Below are 18,078 nucleotides of genomic sequence, written 5' to 3'. Positions count from 1 at the left end.
TAGTGCATAGTGTATATGTAATAAGCATAGGTGTATATTATGTATGGAATGCATATGGTTATATGTGGTATGTGTGCTATGTGTGTGATGTGTTTGGTACATGCTCTATATGTAGTATAGGTAGGGGTGTGGTATGTGTATACATATGTGATGTGTATATGTGATATGTATGTGGTTTGTGTAAATATGTATGGGGTATATGAGTGTGATACAGGCTTTATGTATAGTATCTATGCTTGTGCTGTTTATGTGTAGGGGTGTATATGAGTTGTGTGTATGGTATGTGGGGCGTGTGGTAGTATGTGATGTGTGTGCACTGTGTATGTATGTAGAAGGTGTGTGTGATACATGCTGTTTGTGTATGCTGTGTATGTATATGTGTGTAGAGTATATAGGAGTGTAGGTGAGTGCATGCTCTATGAATGTGGGAATGTGATGGTCACCACACACTCTCTCTGCACACAGGAGGTGGCTGTGGCTCTGGACTGTTTCTTATTAGTATTTGAACTTGGAACAGCTGTGTGAGCTTTTAAATCATTTGTGTGTCTCCTGCATGGGCCAGGTGCCCTGGTTTCCTCAGCACTGCACCTCTGTAGTGTGGGCTGTTGATTAGGAGCTAATCTTATTCTGAGGTAGAGCTAAAACAAAGGTAGGCACTGGGCATGGAGGCATATGCTTGTAATTCCAGTACTTAGGAGACTGAGGCAGGAGATCCTGATTTCAAGGCTAGTCTGGGATATATAGGGAGCACATGGTAAGACTTTATCTTTAGAAGGAGTCTAGCTGGGCAGTGGTGGTGCACTCCTTTAATCCCAGCACTTGGGAGGCAGAGACAGGTGGATCTCTGAGTTCGAGGCCAGCCTGGTCTACAGAGCAAGCTCCAGGACAGGTACCAAAACTACACAGAGAAACCCTGTCTCAAAAAAAAAAAAAAAAAAAAGAGTCGCTGGTAATCCCTTGGATTTCAAAGTCAGAATCAGAATCAGGGCCATAGGGACCTGAGCCAACCTCTCAGCCCTTCCTCAACAGATGATTTGCATCTAGGTAGCTTTCTAGCCCAATGAGCCACAGTCAGATGGGCACTCTCAGCTCTTCAGCTTATGGGAACCCTGTGGGGCAAACATGGGAGAGCTCCACAGATGACCTGCTGTACAGTCAGTTCTTAGCAAGGGGTCGCTGTTGTTAGTTTTATTTAGGGTTGTTGTCAAGTTCATGAAGGAATTGGGTTCCTAAATCCATGCAGGTGTGATACAAAGCCCACCATGTTTCCTCTCTACTCATCCAGTCTTTACAGTCTGTTAGGATGTGGCCAGTGGCAGCCCTGTCCTAAGGTAGCATCATCCCTCTGGTCTTTCACTGGGAAGGTGTCCTTCTCCTTCCTCCAGGTCAGCAGCATTATGCTAAGCTTGAGGGCTGGCATCCAGTGCTGAGCACTGAAGTGACCGGGCATGGTGCATGGTGCAGGGGCTGTTCCACAAGACAGGCTTGCTACAGTGGCACACTGAATACTTCCCTCTGGGGATAGGGAAGGGCAAGGTGATTAACAGAGAGCTTCTGTGCAGACCCTTCACCCTATTCTCCTGCACTTTGTAGCTGTGTGGGTGTTAGGATCTGAGAGACATGGAGGAAGGACAACACAGGAATAACCAAGACTTAGCTGAAAAGATAGGCCAGGGCCCATGGAATCCTACCAAGTATGGATACATTTTCCAGTGGGAAACTCAGAGACGCTTTCTGAATCCTGGGAGTCCCTGGAGTGAAGTTTTACACTTACTGGGATGGTTGATGTCCCCAAGAATGAAGGACCTGCCATGTTAGCTCTCTGCTCTATGTTACACTTTCCAGAGTTCTGGTAGGTAGAGGGTGAAGAAACAGTTCCTGAAGCAACCAGAAGGAGGTGGGAGGAGCAAATCCCCAGGAGCCAGTGTTCTTTCTGGGCCAAAGGTGGGCTAATCTTGGTACCAACCTTGACATCCCCTGGGGTGCTTGGGCTTGCCTCAGAGGCTTTACCCCTTCTGGTCATATACACCCTGCCTTCTCAAGCTGCACCATGGGACACAAAGCAGGCTCTATAGGGGAGAGGTACTCTGGTGCAGGATACTGTAGTCACCTTCTGCTATTGAGAGAGTGGCCGGAAATTTGAGGGTAGGGCCAGTATGATGTTCCAGGGCAATGTGCTTCCAAGACAGACAGCACTCTCCCCGATTTGGGCAGTGATGAGCCTCTGTAGGAGAAGTTTTAGGAATCTGTCTCCATCTTCCCCATGCTGAGGTTATGGTAGCCTGTACTTCCACACTTGGTTTCTACATGGATGCTGGGGATCCAAGCTCAGATACTTATGCTGTGCAGCAAGTACTTTGCTCCCTGCTCTCTCCTCTGTTCTCCTTCTTTCCCTCTCTCCCCAACCTGGCCAGGGACAACTGCAGTGGTGCTGTCAGCATGGTCCCTTTTCTTTATGTGGCACCAGGAATTGAAGAACACAGGCCACTTAAAGAAATTACTGACAACGAATAAAACAGTGAAAGTTGGCTTGGTGGAAGGTTCTGGACTGCAATCAGGATTTCTGATGGAATGTTACAATCTGCCTGCCAGGATATGATTTCCGAGACATTGAAAGGGAGACTTCAAAAATATTTTGATTTGCTTCATTTGGGGCTTTCTAAACATTTACTATTTAAAATCTTTCAGATTAATGATTCAAAATGCCGCTTGTTGCAACGACTTATGTTTGGTGTCTACTTGCCATTTATAAATGTTCAACAAAACGGGTCTCATGTGGCATTTTGGTGAGGTTTGTAACTGCAGTTGTTGGTTTATCTCGGGATTCTAGCGTCAAAGGCATAAGAGGATGATCAGTGCCCTTTAAAGGAAAGTTAACGCTGTTTCAAGGGGACAAAACACAATGGATAATGGGGGACAGTCCTTCTCTCTCTGGCCCACAGAGAGAGACCTCTCTAGTGAATGCGTTATGAGATGGAGGTAAGGGAGGGGCCTAAATGAAGTGTAACTATGCCTGCCAATACGGCCTCTCACACTAACACCCTCTCTAGGCTGCAGACACCACACTGATGTACTTATGGGGTCCCCCCTTAGCAACAGAGTTTCCATGGAAACACATTGTGACTTGCTGAGAGGAAGCGGGCAGGAGGAGTCTGCAGGAATTTCTCATTGAAATAATTACAGTCGCACTCCGTGTGCTGGGGGAGATGAATGCACCATGACTTGTTTTCCAAATTCCTTTTCAATGCATGTTTGCGACAGCCTTGCACCGAAGGCTTGTCACAAATGCTTGCTATTTTAAAGCTAGATTATATTGTATTTTTTGAAAAAAGCACATCATAAGCACTTGGTGGCCAATTAGCATTTTTTCCTAGTATGGAGGGAGTCATATGAATTTAAACATTTGTCCAGTTAAGAAAAATCCTGCAGTGTTTTTCATGCATGAGAGAGAGAGAGAGAGAGAGAGAGAGAGAGAGAGAGAGAGAGAGAGAGCGCACACCATATGTGTATGCAACTCTAAAGAATTTGATAGAGTTTTGTACTTTGGTTCAAATTCCATGTATAATGATAATTTAAAAAAAACTTCATATATCACAGCAAAGTAGATCCTATTTGTACTCTAACTTTTAATTCTTTAGTAATTTAGGAAATGTGGGGCTGTTGTAAGAGGTTTTGTTTGTATGCTTAGACAATATCTGCAAAGGGTTTGAAAAGAGAAAATGGCATTTAGTGAATTACCTCCAAGTCTTTGCAGTGAGAACTAGATTGTTATTTTTGCGCTCTCTCTCTCTCTCTCTCTCTCTCTCTCTCTCTCTCTCTCTCTCTCTGTACATGCATGGACATGCACATATTTATGTTCACATGTGTGTGCTAGTGCATTTGTATTCATGGATGGACTTACATTTGGAAGTCAGAGGCTCACACTGGCTCACCAGCTTCGGGAGCCTCTTCTTTCCATCTCCTCAGTTCTGGGACTACAACTGTGCACCATCACACCTGACTCACTCACATAGACTTTGAGTATCAAACTCAAGTCTCCAGGCTTGCAAAACAAGTAGTTTACCAAAAAGAGATATCTCTCCAGTCTACAGGTAGGTACTTAGTGTTCTTTTATGTATTCATTTTAAGATATGTTTGTGTGAGCTTGTATGGGTGTGTATGAACCACATGTGTGCAAGAGCCCATGGAGGTCAGAAGAGTGCATAACATCCCCTGGAAATGGAGTTATAGACAATTGTGAGCTACCATGTGGGTTTGGGAACTGAGTCCAGGTCCTCTGCAAGAGCAGAACACGCTGATAACCGCTAAGCCATCTCTCCAGCTTCAGATTGTTATTTTAGAAGAAGCTTTCTATGAAAGGTGAAAAATGTAGATGTCTTCCTTGCTGCAGTCACATACAGTATCAGCAGGCACAAGGGGTTCTAGAAATAGTGCTGAAGAATAGCCATCTTTGCACACCTTTTCTTAAACTCCCCATTTTAGGTTTTGTGTTGCTCTTAGGGAGTTCTGTTTTGTGCGGTTCTTTCAGTACCACCATATCTTGGTGGACGCCAGCACAGCTTCTTTACTAGCCTGGCCACTTGGCATCCTCAACTGAAGGTCTCAGGAGAGCTCAGATGCCTCGTCAGTGTCAGTGCTTCTTGTCCTTCTTCCTGAGCCTGCCCTCTTACTGCATGGACCATTGTCCACTCTCAGCAGACATCCTCTCCCTGTTCTAGCTCCATTTCTGTCATTACAATAAAAATACTCTGGCAAAAGACAACTTAGGTAAAAATGGATTTGTTGGAACTCATAAGTCCAGGTTATCATCCTGGGTTTTCCCATATCAATTAACTTAATTAAGACAATGTAGAAGATCCTTGGTCGAAGCTCTCTTTCCAGAAAATTTTAGGTTGTGTCTAGTTGACAGTTAAAGCTAACCAATTACGCTCAATTCTGGGGGAAGTCACCCGATGTGAGTACACTGACATTTGTGAACACATGGAGGGAAGGCTATTACAGAGGGAAGTAGGGGTGGGAAGGGCCCCATGGAAAGGATGGTATGGATTCCACCTCCCAGCCTGGATCCAGGCCTGCAGCCCTCAGCATACCCCTAGGGACCCCTGGTAGACACTTGGTTCTTGTTTTCCAAGACCCCAAAAGAATGGGAGAAGGACATTGCATTGTCTGTACCTTAGATCATCACTGCCTTTGCTCTGACATTTTAGTTGAAGAAAGAAGAGAATGTTCAGTTCTGTTTGAATGTTTTGGAGGAAAGTAGAAGACTTTGGAACTTTGGACTAGAAAAGTGATTGAATGATGTAAGTGGAGTTTCAGGGCCATTAAAGTGGGAGCCTAGAAGGCTGTAGTGCTGAAAGTAATGAGGACTATGGAGGCCTAGCTCAAGAGGGAAGCAGTTCTAACATAGTGGGACTAGAGACCATTCCTAGGATACTTTGGTTAAAAAAATATGGCTGCTTTCTGTCCTTGTCCTAAGAACTTGTCTGAGGGTAAATTAAAAAGTAATGGGCAAATTTCTTTGGCACAATGTTTACTGCATAATGTTGAGTCTGTGGGGTGGTTGTTACTGACTTTGCTTATGCAGGTCTGAAGTCAAAAGAGCAAGTTGGGGAGAAAGAAATACAAACTGTACAGTGTGAAGAAAAAAAGCACTAGGAAGCTTAGTGGGATGGCCAAGGCTGAGTGAGAAGAGAGGCTATAACTGTTAAGGAGGTTTGAGTCCTTAAGGAGCGACCAGTTCTGCACTGGAGTAAAGAGAGGGGTGCCCTCGGGTGAGACCCACTCAAATGAGCTCCCACTTGTGAGAGGTCAAGGCTTTCTGATCCCAGAAAGCAACAGACTCAAAGCTCTGCTGCTAATGCGGCTCAAGGTGTCCAGCATCCATCCCAAGCTGGCAGATGAACTTGGCAGTGTCATGTTCACAGTTCTGGCTTTAGAGGCTCGAAGAATGCAAGAGTGTAGGGGGTCAGCTGCTAAGGCCAGGAAGTGTGAGGCAGGGGAGTCCCTACATGACTGTGAGAGGTCATTTTGTGAGGCTGTGAAAGTGAAGCCTGGGTTGCAGTGAGGCCTCAAGCTGTTGGACAACAAGAAATAAAAAGACCAGGATAGGGTTGAATGAAATAGAGACTAAATGAACAATGTATAGAATCAATCAGGGAGTTGATTCTTTAGAAAAATAGATGAGATTGATGAACCCCAAGTTAACATAACCAAAAGAAAGGGAGAAGACCCAGGCTAACAGTTTATAGGTAAAATGGGGAGGGGATGCTACAACAGATTCCAATGGAATCCAGAAGATCATCAGCAAAGACTTTGAAAACTTAGATTCTAAAAACTCACATTTCCTAGAAGAAATGGGTAATTCCCCCATGTGGCTCACCAAAATTAAATTAGAATATAGACAACTTAAATTGATCTATAGCAAGCAACAAGACTGAAGCAGTAATCTCCTGAAAAGAAGAAGCCAGGTCCAAATGGGTTCACTGAATTCTACTGAGCCTTTAAAGAGGGTCTAGGAGCAATGTTCCCTAAAATAGAAATGGAGGAACACAACCAAACCCACTTCATGAAGTGACTTAGCAGGAAAAGGCACTTGCCACCATGCCCAAGGACTTGGATCCTATCCTCAGAACCCACATGGTTGAAAGAGATCTCCTTCAGTTGCCCATTGACCTTCATGTGTGTGCTTTTATGACATGCATAACTACGTGCATGCTCAAATGCATGTGCACACACACACACACATAAATACAAACAAATGAAAGAGAAAACTCTATCTCTTTAATAAGCAGAAAACTGCTCAATAAAATTCTTGGAAACCAAATTTCAAAACACACTGAGGGTCTGAAGAGTGGTTACAAGCACTTACTGCTCTTCCAGAGGATTCTACTTCGGTTCCCAGCATCCATGTTGAGTAGCTCACAACCACCTGGAACTCTAAGGGATCTGACATATTATATTCTTCAAGAGTTTGGTACTGGTACACATCTTTCTCTGTCTCTGTCTCTCTGTCTGTGTGTCTGTGTGTCTGTGTGTCTGTCTCTGTCTCTCTCTCTCTGTCTCTCTCTCTCTCTCTCTCTCTCTCTCTCTCTCACACACACACACACACACCACACAGGGAGGGTTGTAACATATATTCTTTGAAAGAACACATTGACAAGATCACACACTATGCCCAGGTTGGTTTCATTCCAGGGATGCAAAGATTCAACATATGTCAATATAGTACAGCATATAAACTTACATACAGAGGTTACATGATCACCCAATAGATACAGAAAGGCCCTTGACAGTATAATATCCTTTAATGATAAAAGTCCTTCTGAAATGAACTAGAAGGACTATACCTCAATATAATAAAGACTATAGGCTTGTATCCAGTATACTAAATGGGGGGGAGCTGTGAATATTGCAATCCCTTATCTCAAACCATGTTCCCTTATTCAAACTATGTTCCAGAGCTACAGCAACAAAGCATTATGATACTGGTACAAAAATAGACATAGATCCGTGGAATAGGACAGAGGAACCAAAAGTAAATGCACACAGCTGCAGCTATCTAGTGTTTGGCAAAGGTGTTAAAAGCATATATTGGAGAAAGGCTGACTTCTTCAATAGATAGTGCTGGAAAAACAAGACAAAACAGGCTGTCTACATAATAAAAGAACGAAACTAGTCTTTAAATCAATTCAAAACGGACCAAAGACCTCAATGTGAGATCCCAAACTCCGGAACTGCTAGGGTGAAACATGTCTAGATAATAGAAATAGGCAAGAGAGTTCTAAAAGAACCTCAGCAACACAAGACATAACTCTAAGAACTGATGAGTGGGATTTCATGAAATTAGAAACCCCTAATAAAGGAAATAACTATCAGAGTGGAAAGACAGCCCACAGAACAGGAGAAAATTCTTGCTAACTATTCACCCAAAGGGGGTTTAATATCTAGAATATATTAAGAACTCTAAAAATTAAATACCCCAACCCCACAAATCCAATCATTTGTGGGCTATTGAATAGACTGTTCTTGAAGGAAGAAATAAAAGTAGCCAACAAGCACTTGAAAAAGCGCCCAAAAACCTTAGTCATCAGAGAAATGCAAATTAAAGTTACTTTGAAATTCTATCTCATTCCATTCAGAATGACTATCGTCACAAAATCAAGTGACATCAGACGCTGGCTCTGACTTTGCTGGTGAATGCACTATAGGAGTTTCTTTAAAAAAAAAATACTGCCTTATGGTCCAATTATCTGCACACCAATGTTTATTTATGTTATTTGTAGCCATCAAGATATGGGACCAACCTAGATGTCCATCAACACTTGAAAGGATAAAGGAAGGGTGTCACTCAATGGAATGTCATTCATCTGTGAAGAAGTAAGAAGCTAGAGCATTTACCAGACAGATGGAGTGTAGGTCATTATCCTATGTGTAACAATCCAGACTCAGAAAGCCAAGTATTCCACCATTTCCTCTTGCACACAGAACTTAGATTTAGATGTGTATTTACAAATATGTAGATGGTGGAGGTAGAAAAGGAATGAGAGAGGGAAGTGGGAATGTATCACATGAAAACCAGGGGTGGCATTTAGAATGAGGAAGCAGACCAGCAGAATGGAGATGTGTGGGGAAATGAAGGCAAATTATGATGTATGTGTGTATGTATGTATATATGCATGTATGTATATATGTATGTATGTATGAAAAGGTCAAAATGAAACCCATTTAAAAAAGAAAATGTCCAGCATCTTGCTGAAAAGCAGTGAGTCTTTTCAGATTTATACTAATAACTCAGGCAAACTGGAAGAATTCAGTCTCCCCACCCAATTCGGATTCCTTATTTCCAGAGGAAAATGGAAAAGTTCTCAAGAATAATTCTGAGCTCACTGTAGAAATTCAAATGCAAAATGTTAAGTCTAATTTTTGTTGCTATAATGACATACTGGGTTCTTTGTGAAGAAAGTGAGATTATTTGGTTCAGTTTTGGAGGGTGAAACTACAAGATTGGGCTTCCCATCTTTCTTCTGGGAAGGCACAGACCTCTGTGGAGGTTCTAGACAAGAAGCTGTGTTGGCAAAAATACTGTTGAGGTGGACAGCTTAATTATAGGAACATGGGAGTCTTGCAGTTTTGTGTGTCTAAAAGTTTTTCTAACAGTAAATTAATAAGCAAGGACCACATATATACAGAACACCACCACAGAATCTAACTTTACATTTTTATTTTATGTTCATTGGTGTTTTGCTTTCATGTATGTCTCTATGAGGGTGTCAGATCCCTTGGAACTGGAGCTACAGACAGGTGTGAGCTGCCATGTGGGTGTTGGGAATTGAACCCAGGTCCTTTGGCAAGCCATCTCTCTGGTCCTCAGAATCTAACTTTATTGGGTTATTTTGTTTTCTCTTGACACACATGTACTTGAAACTTCCTATGTAACTAAAACAGCAGTCTTGACCCCTTGGACAAGCCTCTATCTCCAAAAATAGTTACATTATGATTCGTAACAGTAGCAAAGCTACAGTTATGAAGTAGCAATGAAATAATATTACTGTTGGAGGTCATCACAACGTGAGGAATTGTATTAAAGGGTTGCAGCACCAGGAAGATTGAAAGCCACTGAACTAGAGGATGTGGAGAGCTTAATCATTTACCAAAGATTCTTTTCCCCTAGTACCAACTGTCCAGAAACATGTTTTGAGAGTCTATTTCTGTTGTGTGTCCCAGTCTCAGACTGTCTTCAAGTGAACAGACTGGGGCAATCTCATTGGATATGGGTCCCTGCACTCATAGCTAGGCACATTCAGACTCAAATAAACTGATTTGTTCTCACAATTTTAACTCTGGGATGTAGTGTTCTCTGTAGCATTAGGGAGAAGTCCTGAGATAGCTATTGAATTTTCCAGGGAGATTGTCACCGGGGAGCCACATCCTAAGTTTAACTGGAAATGTGCCATTTTAGGAATGCCAGAGCGCTTCCTAAAGCAGCAGAGGTGGGCCTGAGAGTGGCTTTATGGGAGCAGAATGTGGTTTGAAGGTCAAAGCCCTGGGGGATGGTACACTGAAACACCCTGGAGAGGGCCAGAGTCTGTCTGATAAAATGCACAGTGCAGCTCCATCCCATCGATGCCACAGGGTCACCATGGTCACAGCAGCTGGCCACTTACCTCTCACACCATCCTGACCAAGCCTTGCTGACCACAGGATATGTAGCCATCCACAGATCATATGATTCTGTAGGAAGCCTCCCACGGACTCTACTCAATTGGCTGTTTCCTAGCAACACACCCACCACACTGTCCACAAGCCCAGAGATGGCCCGACAGCAGCTTAGTACAGTCAAAAATCTGCCACCAGCATCTCATAAGGGGTCTATCAACCCTCTTCAAAGGTGGCTCATTCCCAGCACTTCTGGTGGAGACTTGCAGCACTGTAAAAGCAATGCTAGAGCCCCTATTGCCTAAATACCAGTGTCTCAGATGGAGGCTTCTCTGCCTATCACATCTCTGAGAGCAGACAAGGCATTAGAGTGCTCCCCCTGACTCAGTGTGTGTGTGTGTGTGTGTGTGTGTGTGTGTGTGTGTGTGTGTGTGTGTGAAGAACAGTCCAGGAGCCATGCAGATGTTGTCCCAGTTAATCTAGGCTGTTCTAAATACTACACCAGTCATTTACATCTACAGAGCAAATGCTTGTCTATTAACATGGTGTGGGTGCTAGTCAACATCGTATAATGGTTACTTCCTCCAGGGTCACCACCCAAGAACAACTGTCTGATTCAGGGAGGGAAACAGAGGGTAAAGCTAGTCTACAACCACAATTAACTGTTATTATGGCAGCTGTAAGCCCCAGGTAGGGATGTATGTGTGTACACTACAGACTGCTGGACCTCCACCACTCAGGCATCACTGGTTAGTCTCATACAACATCAGATTATTGTCGGTTGCTTTTCCCACTGAGTGCTTGAGATGAACACTCAGGTGATACTTAGAGCAGCATCCCCCATCCACTCCCAGAAATCCATCCTAACTCCTCAACCCACCATTTTTTTTTGCCCCCACTATTTTTTTTTTTTGTCAATCTGATAAAAAAATCTACCAGGAAATCCAACTGAAGCCTGTAATTCCTAGAGGGTCTCACTGTTGTGTGCTGTACCTCCCTCCCTCTCTCTCCCCTCCTTCCCCCTCCCATTCTATTTTATCACTTTATTCTATCACACACACCAACTTCTCTCTTGTACTCTATTACATCTTAACATTTGTGTTTATATCTTTGGAATGTGTATGTTTTTGTGTGTGTTTTCATGTGTGTGTGTGTGTGTGTGTGTGTGTGTGCGCGCGCGTGCATGTGAAGGCAGGGGAATGTCATTCCACCGTTCTTATTTTTATTTTGTGTGTATTGATGCCTTGTCAGCATTTATGTTTGTGTGAGCCTAGTGTTCGAGGAATCCAGACGTGGGCATCAACGTCCCTGGACAGTTGTGAGCCACCATGTGGGTGCTGGGAATCGAACTGTGGTCCGTTGGAAGAGCAGCCAGTGCTGAATCCCTGAACCATCTCTCCAGCCCCCCCCCCCAACTCCCCGCCTTAATTTTTGAGACAGGGTCTTTCGCTGAGTGTAGAGCTCATTAATTGGATAGGACTAGTTGGTCATGCAACTTCTGGACTCTTCCCGTCTCTTTGTTCCCAGCACTAGGATTTCAGGTGCACACTACCGCCACTGACTGTGGGTTCTGGGAATCTGAACTCAAGTTGTGTGTGTGTGTGCCAGATGTTTCACTGACTGGGCCATTTTCTTAGCCCCTCTTTGTAATAGAAATCTTTTTAAAATTCCATTCTATCTTCTGGGAAGTCTGAACTTGCCATTCTTTTTTCTGTCTCTCATGCCATTGACACCTTTGTTCTATGATAACTAATGATAGATAATCATTCCTTGCAGGGAGAAGGCTCACTGGACAGCACATACCACACCTCTCTGAGGCAGGGTTGTGTGTGGCCATGAAGACAGAAGGTGTGGTTCTGGCACATTGTGTAGCCCCAGAGACCTTTGGCTTCCATTTGTGCAAATGGGGTGTAATCTGTACTTGCAATGGGTGTGCATTGTTTGTTTGTGAGGACATTTCCTGAAGGGTGTGATAGTGTGCATCACCGCACTGGAAATCCATTCTTCCATGGCATCCTTCCAGTTGAGTTTTCATACTTATTCTACAATTTCTGACTATTTTGTTTGTTTTTGAGACAAGATCTCACCATGTATCCCAGGCTGTCTTACCAGAGCCCTCCATCATCCTGCCTCAATCACCCAAATGCAGGAATTCTAAACATGTACCGCCTACCCAATATCTGACCCACCTTTTTTATATTTCATTAGAGAATTTGAAATTGTCCAGTTTCAACCTCTGCTCTGAATGTCTCTACAGGGAAGACTCCTAACTCCCCATGTTGCTCGAATTTCTAAAGGTCTTATAATAAAAAACCCAGAGACTGATATCAGGGTGAAAGCTGAAAAATCAAAGAAGCAGAGCAAGCCACAGCCACCACCTCTCACCTCACCATCTCCTCAGCCTGAAAGACCCTCAGCTGAAAGGGCTTTAGTTTCTTTCTCCTCACATCTTATATACCTTTCTCCGCCCACCATATCACTTCCTGGAATTAAAGGCATGTGTGCTTCCCAGTAGTGGGATTAAAGGTGTGTGCCACCACTGTCTGGCTCTGTTTTCTCTCCTAGACTAAGTCAATCCCATGTAGTCCAAGGCGGCTTTGAACTCACAGAGAGCCAGACAGATCTCTGCCTCTCGAGTGCTAGGATTAAAGGTGTATACCACCACTGCCTGGCTTCTATGTTTAATCCAGTGGCTTGTTCTGTTCTCTGATCTTCAGACAAACTTTATTAGGGTACACAGTACACCCCCATGCATTTATCACTTCACCTGGTTGGACTCTTCATCCTGATGAACAGTACTTGAGTCAGATGAATCCTGCAGGTAGGAAACAAGGGCATTGCCCTGCATTCCTTTCAGTGGAAGATGCTGGGCTGCAGAGTAGTCAGAGCAAGTAGCCTTCACTATCAGCTGTTCCTGCAGAGTGCTTTCTTTACATTGTTATGGAGTTTTAATCCATTTCTTTTTAAAATTATTTATTTTTATTTTATTTGCATTTGTGCTTTGCCTGCATGTATGTCTATGTGAGGGTGTCAGATCTTGGAGTTACAAACAGTTGTTAGCTGCCATTTGGGTGCTGGAAATTGAACCTGGGTCCTCTGGAAAAGCAGTCAGTGAGCCATCTCTCCAGCCCCCCTAATCCATTTACTTTGGCTGCTGGGTCTGATACAGTTGAGAGACCAGAATGGGTGACAGGTTTCTTGTTAGCAGAGTCTGAAGTGGCTCAGGGCTTTACATGGTGAGGGACAGGGAGCATGCATATGTGCATGTGTGTGTGCGTGCGCGTGCGTGTGCGTGTGCGTGTGCGTGTGCGTGTGCGTGTGCGTGTGTGTGTGTGTGTGTGTGTGTATGTGCCTGTGTGTGTGCTTTGGTCTTTTCCCTTCTGTGTGGGTATGTGTGTGATGGTGTCCTTGTGTGGTGATGTTCACGTATTCGGAGAACAGAGAACAGCCTCTACTCATTCTTCAGATGACAGCCATATTTTCTTTAAACACAACTTTTCATTAGATTGCTGAGGGGGAGGGGCATGTATGTCACAGCACGTGTGTGGAGGTCAGAGGGCAAATTCAAGAGTCTCTTTCCACCATGTGGGTCCTGGGGATTGAACTCAGGTCATCAAGGTGGGTCATTTTTCTGGGCCCATCTTGTTTTTTGAGATAGGGTCTTTTAGCCTAGAACTTGCTGAGTAGCCTAGTCTGACTGGCTCCAGAGCCCCAGGCATCTGCCTGTCTATGCAACGCTGGATCACCAGCCCATGGATTTGTTTGTTTGTTTGTTTGTTTTTATGTGAGATTTTGAAGATTGAATTCAGGTCCTCATGCTGGTAAGGTAAGCACTTGACTGACTGGGCTGTCGCTTGAACCTCCTCTCTCCCCACAAAGCCACCCGTGTTCACTGAGGATCCACTCTGACCACCCAATCCCAGTCATGTCCCCAGAGCCCTTCCTCTAAAGGACACAGATTAAGTTTTCCCCCTCTGAATGGTCGCCAGGATTAGACACGAGCTTTCAGAGAACACGTGATACTCAGAGCATAGCGCAGAGTACGAACATGGCATCTGGGTTTATCTAGCCAGGCGCCCCTTTCTCATCAGTGCGGGGTGTTGCCGGTTGACAGCCCGAATGCTTGGGTTTTGGAGACTAGTGCCTAAAATAAGCAACTCGGGGCTCCCCAGGGAGAACAAAGGGCTCTCCTGGGATGAGCACGTGAGCGGAGCTCCGCTGCAGACTGTGGAACTCCATCTGACGCATTTGGGCTTTTAAATTTTCTTTTTTCTTTTTTTCTCTCCTGCATACCAAAATATCCATACCATTTTCCAGTTAACTGCAGCTTTACTGTACTGTATTATATTCTTGGACTATTAACAGCACACACCAACGAGTATATTTTTGTATGTAAATTTACACTGCCATTCATATTTTCTCACTCCTTCTCCTCCATTGGCCTCATAGTAGAATAGACAGCTTTCTGTTGGCTAAAGGGTTAATGATGTAGCTTTGGGATTCCCTCCCCCCCCCCCCCCCCGCCACCCCTCCCTCCTGGAGGCTTAGCTTGCATAGATGTTTTTCTTTATTAGGAAGACTTCAGGGAGAAGAGGCTAGCCTTTGACTGTGCCTTCTGTGTGCATTCATAATAAAAGCTGGTACATTCATGGCTGCTCCATGATGTAGAAGAACCAGTGAATGAAAGTTTGGGTACAGCTCACCTCCAAGAGAGTGGTCCTGCTTCACCCGGCCCTGACCTGACCGGTCTCCAGCGTCCTTATAAAGCTAAATTTCCCCCTCTCTCTACACAGGCTTGTCTCTTCCTTCTAGCATTTTTGTAATCAGTCTGGGTGGGTTATTTTTTTCTTTCTCTCTCTCTCTCTCTTTTTTTCCCACACTGCTGTTGGATAAATGATCCCGCCCTTGATTGAAATGGAATCTTCCACTATTGAGCGAGCCTTTGTTGAATGAGTCATCGGCGCAGCCGCTCATTGGCTGAGGCCGCCCGAGCCCAGGGGATTGCCTGGCACCGGCTGCAAGGCCCCGCTCCATTCACAGAAACGCTGGCTCGCTCGCTGGCCCTTTCATTCACACAAACAGCATCTCATTCACATTCTGTCGTTTTTTTGTCTGCTTCTAATGAAGACCACGGTTTGGGAATGGTGGGGCTGACTTGCTTCAGATTGGAGGGGGACTCTAATCACCATCGAAATCGTCCGTGGGGTGCGCATCTGCTGTTGCTATGCAAGCTAGGGGAAGGGAAAAAAGAGAGTGCGGGGTGGCTGCTGGGCTAGGGCTGCGGCGCCGTTGGAGAGCGGTGGGGAAGTGTTTGTTGCGCCAAGGGCCGGCCTGGCTGCTCTGCGCTCCTTCGTCCTCTGAAGCCTGCCTCACCCGCGCTCTCGCCATGGGTGGCGCTCCCTAACCTCCGTTCCTGGGGCTCCCAGAAAGCCTGGGAACCTCGCAGCTACCTGAGATCAGCTCTGGGCGTGAGAAGACTCAGGGTGACCTGCTAGTGTGCTGGAAGGCAAAAACATTCGCTTGCACAGAAGTTACCGGGAAACTTTGACAGCGACTGACCTCCCTGTGGTGCAGGTTATCAATCTTAACGCGTGAGGCCACCTGGCAGAGGCCACCGAGGAAGGGGTCAGTGGGTCTCTGAATCTTGGACAGACCTTTGGGGAGGCTGTTGATGTCCTGTTCTCCTAAACGCCAGGAAGAAGGCCTGTGTGTGTCACTGCAAGCCTGAGCCTGACTCCCAAGGATGAGGCCGTTCTTGCTGTGGGTTTGATGGGCAGTTAGAGCAGCCACATTTTTTTCTGCCTGACTGCAGGGCTGCAAAGCAGCAACTGAAGGGACATTGAAATGGATTGGTGGTGTTCCTAAGGCATGCTTCCAGGGCTTAAACACATTCAGTTGGAATAAAGCTCAAAACGCAGCCCTCTTTACCCTTTTTTCTTTTTTGGCATGGATTTCTGGAGCCTGTTGCCGCTCATCATAGAAACACTATTCTTTTTTGCAAGTAGATTTTCAACTTAACCCTGACTGAGAAAGGCTGCTGATTGCTGTAAATTATCAGGGAAGACCCCTTGAGCTGTACTGAGAAGAAGTTCATGTGCAGATTTGGTTTTTTCGTGTGTTATCTAAGGAATTGCTTCGCCACAGACACTCGCCAGCAGACATTCATGGCTGCTCTGTTGATCTGAACAAGAAAAGCAAACCACAGGAGATTGACGCTTTTTAAAAATATTCATCTGATGGTGAAGGGTCCCCTCTTTTTCTTACTTAAAATTCTTGCTCCTTTCCACATCAGGATCCCTGAGGATTCGCCTGAAGACTTCTTAAGAAGGGTTCGTCACATTTTCACATCGTTGTCAGACACTTCTGGGGCTCACCCACATGAGCTGAGCAAAGGAAGAACAAACCCTAACATGGAATAATGGATTTTGGAAAGTTCAAGAGATCATTTGAAGGAGCTAGATTTACCTTTGGCACAAATGCGGGATGGGGAAGGGGTAGGTGAAAAAGCAAAGATCGGAAGGAAATATCTGCGAAGGTAGAAAAAGGAAATTTGAGAACTGATTGGCTGTAGTTGCTGACAGCGGGTGGATGTCGTTTTCTTCTCTCTCTTTTTGCTACAGGAAGTGGCTTGCGGAGCTCACCGAGCCTTTGTTGAGAAGGGTCTCCTCGGAGTGAGTCACGCTTTTGCTGGGAGCAGCCCCGTGCAGCTGGGTGCTCCATCAGCGGCAACTATGACTTTTGCAAGGCAAGCGTTCCACCCCAACCCGAGGTCTCCCGGGCCCGCGCTGCGTGTCGGCTGCTCTGCTGCCTTGTAACGGTGTGAGGGCTTGGTCGTCGGCCTCGGCTGTCCCTCTCCGGAAAGGTTGTCCTGGGACCCCAGCTCCTCGTCCCTCTCCGGGGCTCGCGGCTCGTGTGCTATGCGGGGCAGCCCGCGCCGGGGCCGGCACCAGCAGCACCCGGGCGGATGCGGCGAGCTCACGGAGGGGCATGCTTCCACGCACCAAGTACAACCGCTTCAGGAATGACTCGGTGACATCGGTCGATGACCTTCTCCACAGCCTGTCGGTGAGCGGCAGCGGCAGCGGCGGCAAGGTCTCGGCGGCGCCCGCGGCGACCCCGTACCTGGTGTCGGGCGAGGCGCTGCGCAAGGCGCCGGACGATGGGCCCGGCAGCCTGGGCCACCTGCTCCACAAGGTGTCCCACCTGAAACTCTCCAGCTCCGGCCTCCGTGGCCTGTCGTCGGCCGCCCGGGAGCGGGCGGGCGCGCGGCTCTCGGGCAGCTGCAGCGCGCCCAGCCTGGCGGCCCCGGACGGTGGCAGCGCGACCCCCGGGTCCCGCGCCCAGGCCGCCAGCATGAGTGCCCCCAGGAAGAGCCGGGCCGGCGACGAGCCGCTGCCCAGGCCCCCGCGGGGCGCACCTCACTCCAACGACCAGGTGCTGGGGCCGGGAGTCACCTATGTGGTCAAGGTGGGTAACTGGAGCACACAACTGGGCGAAGGTCCTGAGACCGGGGTGCGTGGGGGAATTGGGGCATCTGGGGACAGATGTCCTTCTCTGAAGCCAGCCCCAAGGTGTGGGGAACACAGACGACGGTTTGGATATGAGGAAATGCGCCCTCCTTAGCCATCCCTTTGCTTGACAGGGCAAGGAGTGATCTCCAAATGTACCTTTGGCATGTGGGGGCTGGAGGTAAAGGTTGAACTGTCTGGTCACCTCGTATGGGGCCTGCTTTCCCCAGGGCACTGTTGCTGAGGTCTACTTCTGCCACCTGGCTTCATCAGAAGTCCTGCCAGTATCCCCTCTCCTAGGCGTCTACCCTGAGATCGTGGTCTGGCCTACCAGAAGTGCACTAGTCAGACCTGGCAGCCAGCCACCCCTTCTTCCCCTAAGAGAGATGTGCCCCAATGCCACAACTTCTGTGTC

General features: G+C 46.3%; 1 protein-coding gene across 1 annotated transcript in view; it reads left to right on the top strand.

Annotated features, from left to right (window-relative positions):
- The first annotated feature begins 15,146 nt into the window (after window positions 1-15,146).
- Window positions 15,147-18,078, top strand: part of Shc3 (SHC adaptor protein 3) — a 117,478-nt gene continuing 114,546 nt past the window's right edge. The window contains exon 1 of the mRNA XM_036187784.1: window positions 15,147-17,622. Coding sequence (XP_036043677.1) covers window positions 17,143-17,622 — 480 coding nt within the window. The 5' untranslated portion in view covers window positions 15,147-17,142. The remainder of the gene's footprint in view (window positions 17,623-18,078) is intronic.

The sequence above is a fragment of the Onychomys torridus genome, chromosome 5 (genome assembly GCF_903995425.1).
Source record: "Onychomys torridus chromosome 5, mOncTor1.1, whole genome shotgun sequence".
Lineage (NCBI taxonomy): Eukaryota > Metazoa > Chordata > Mammalia > Rodentia > Cricetidae > Onychomys > Onychomys torridus.
The sequence above is the reverse complement of the archived record's forward strand: the minus strand, read 5'-3'. Positions and strand labels throughout refer to the sequence as shown.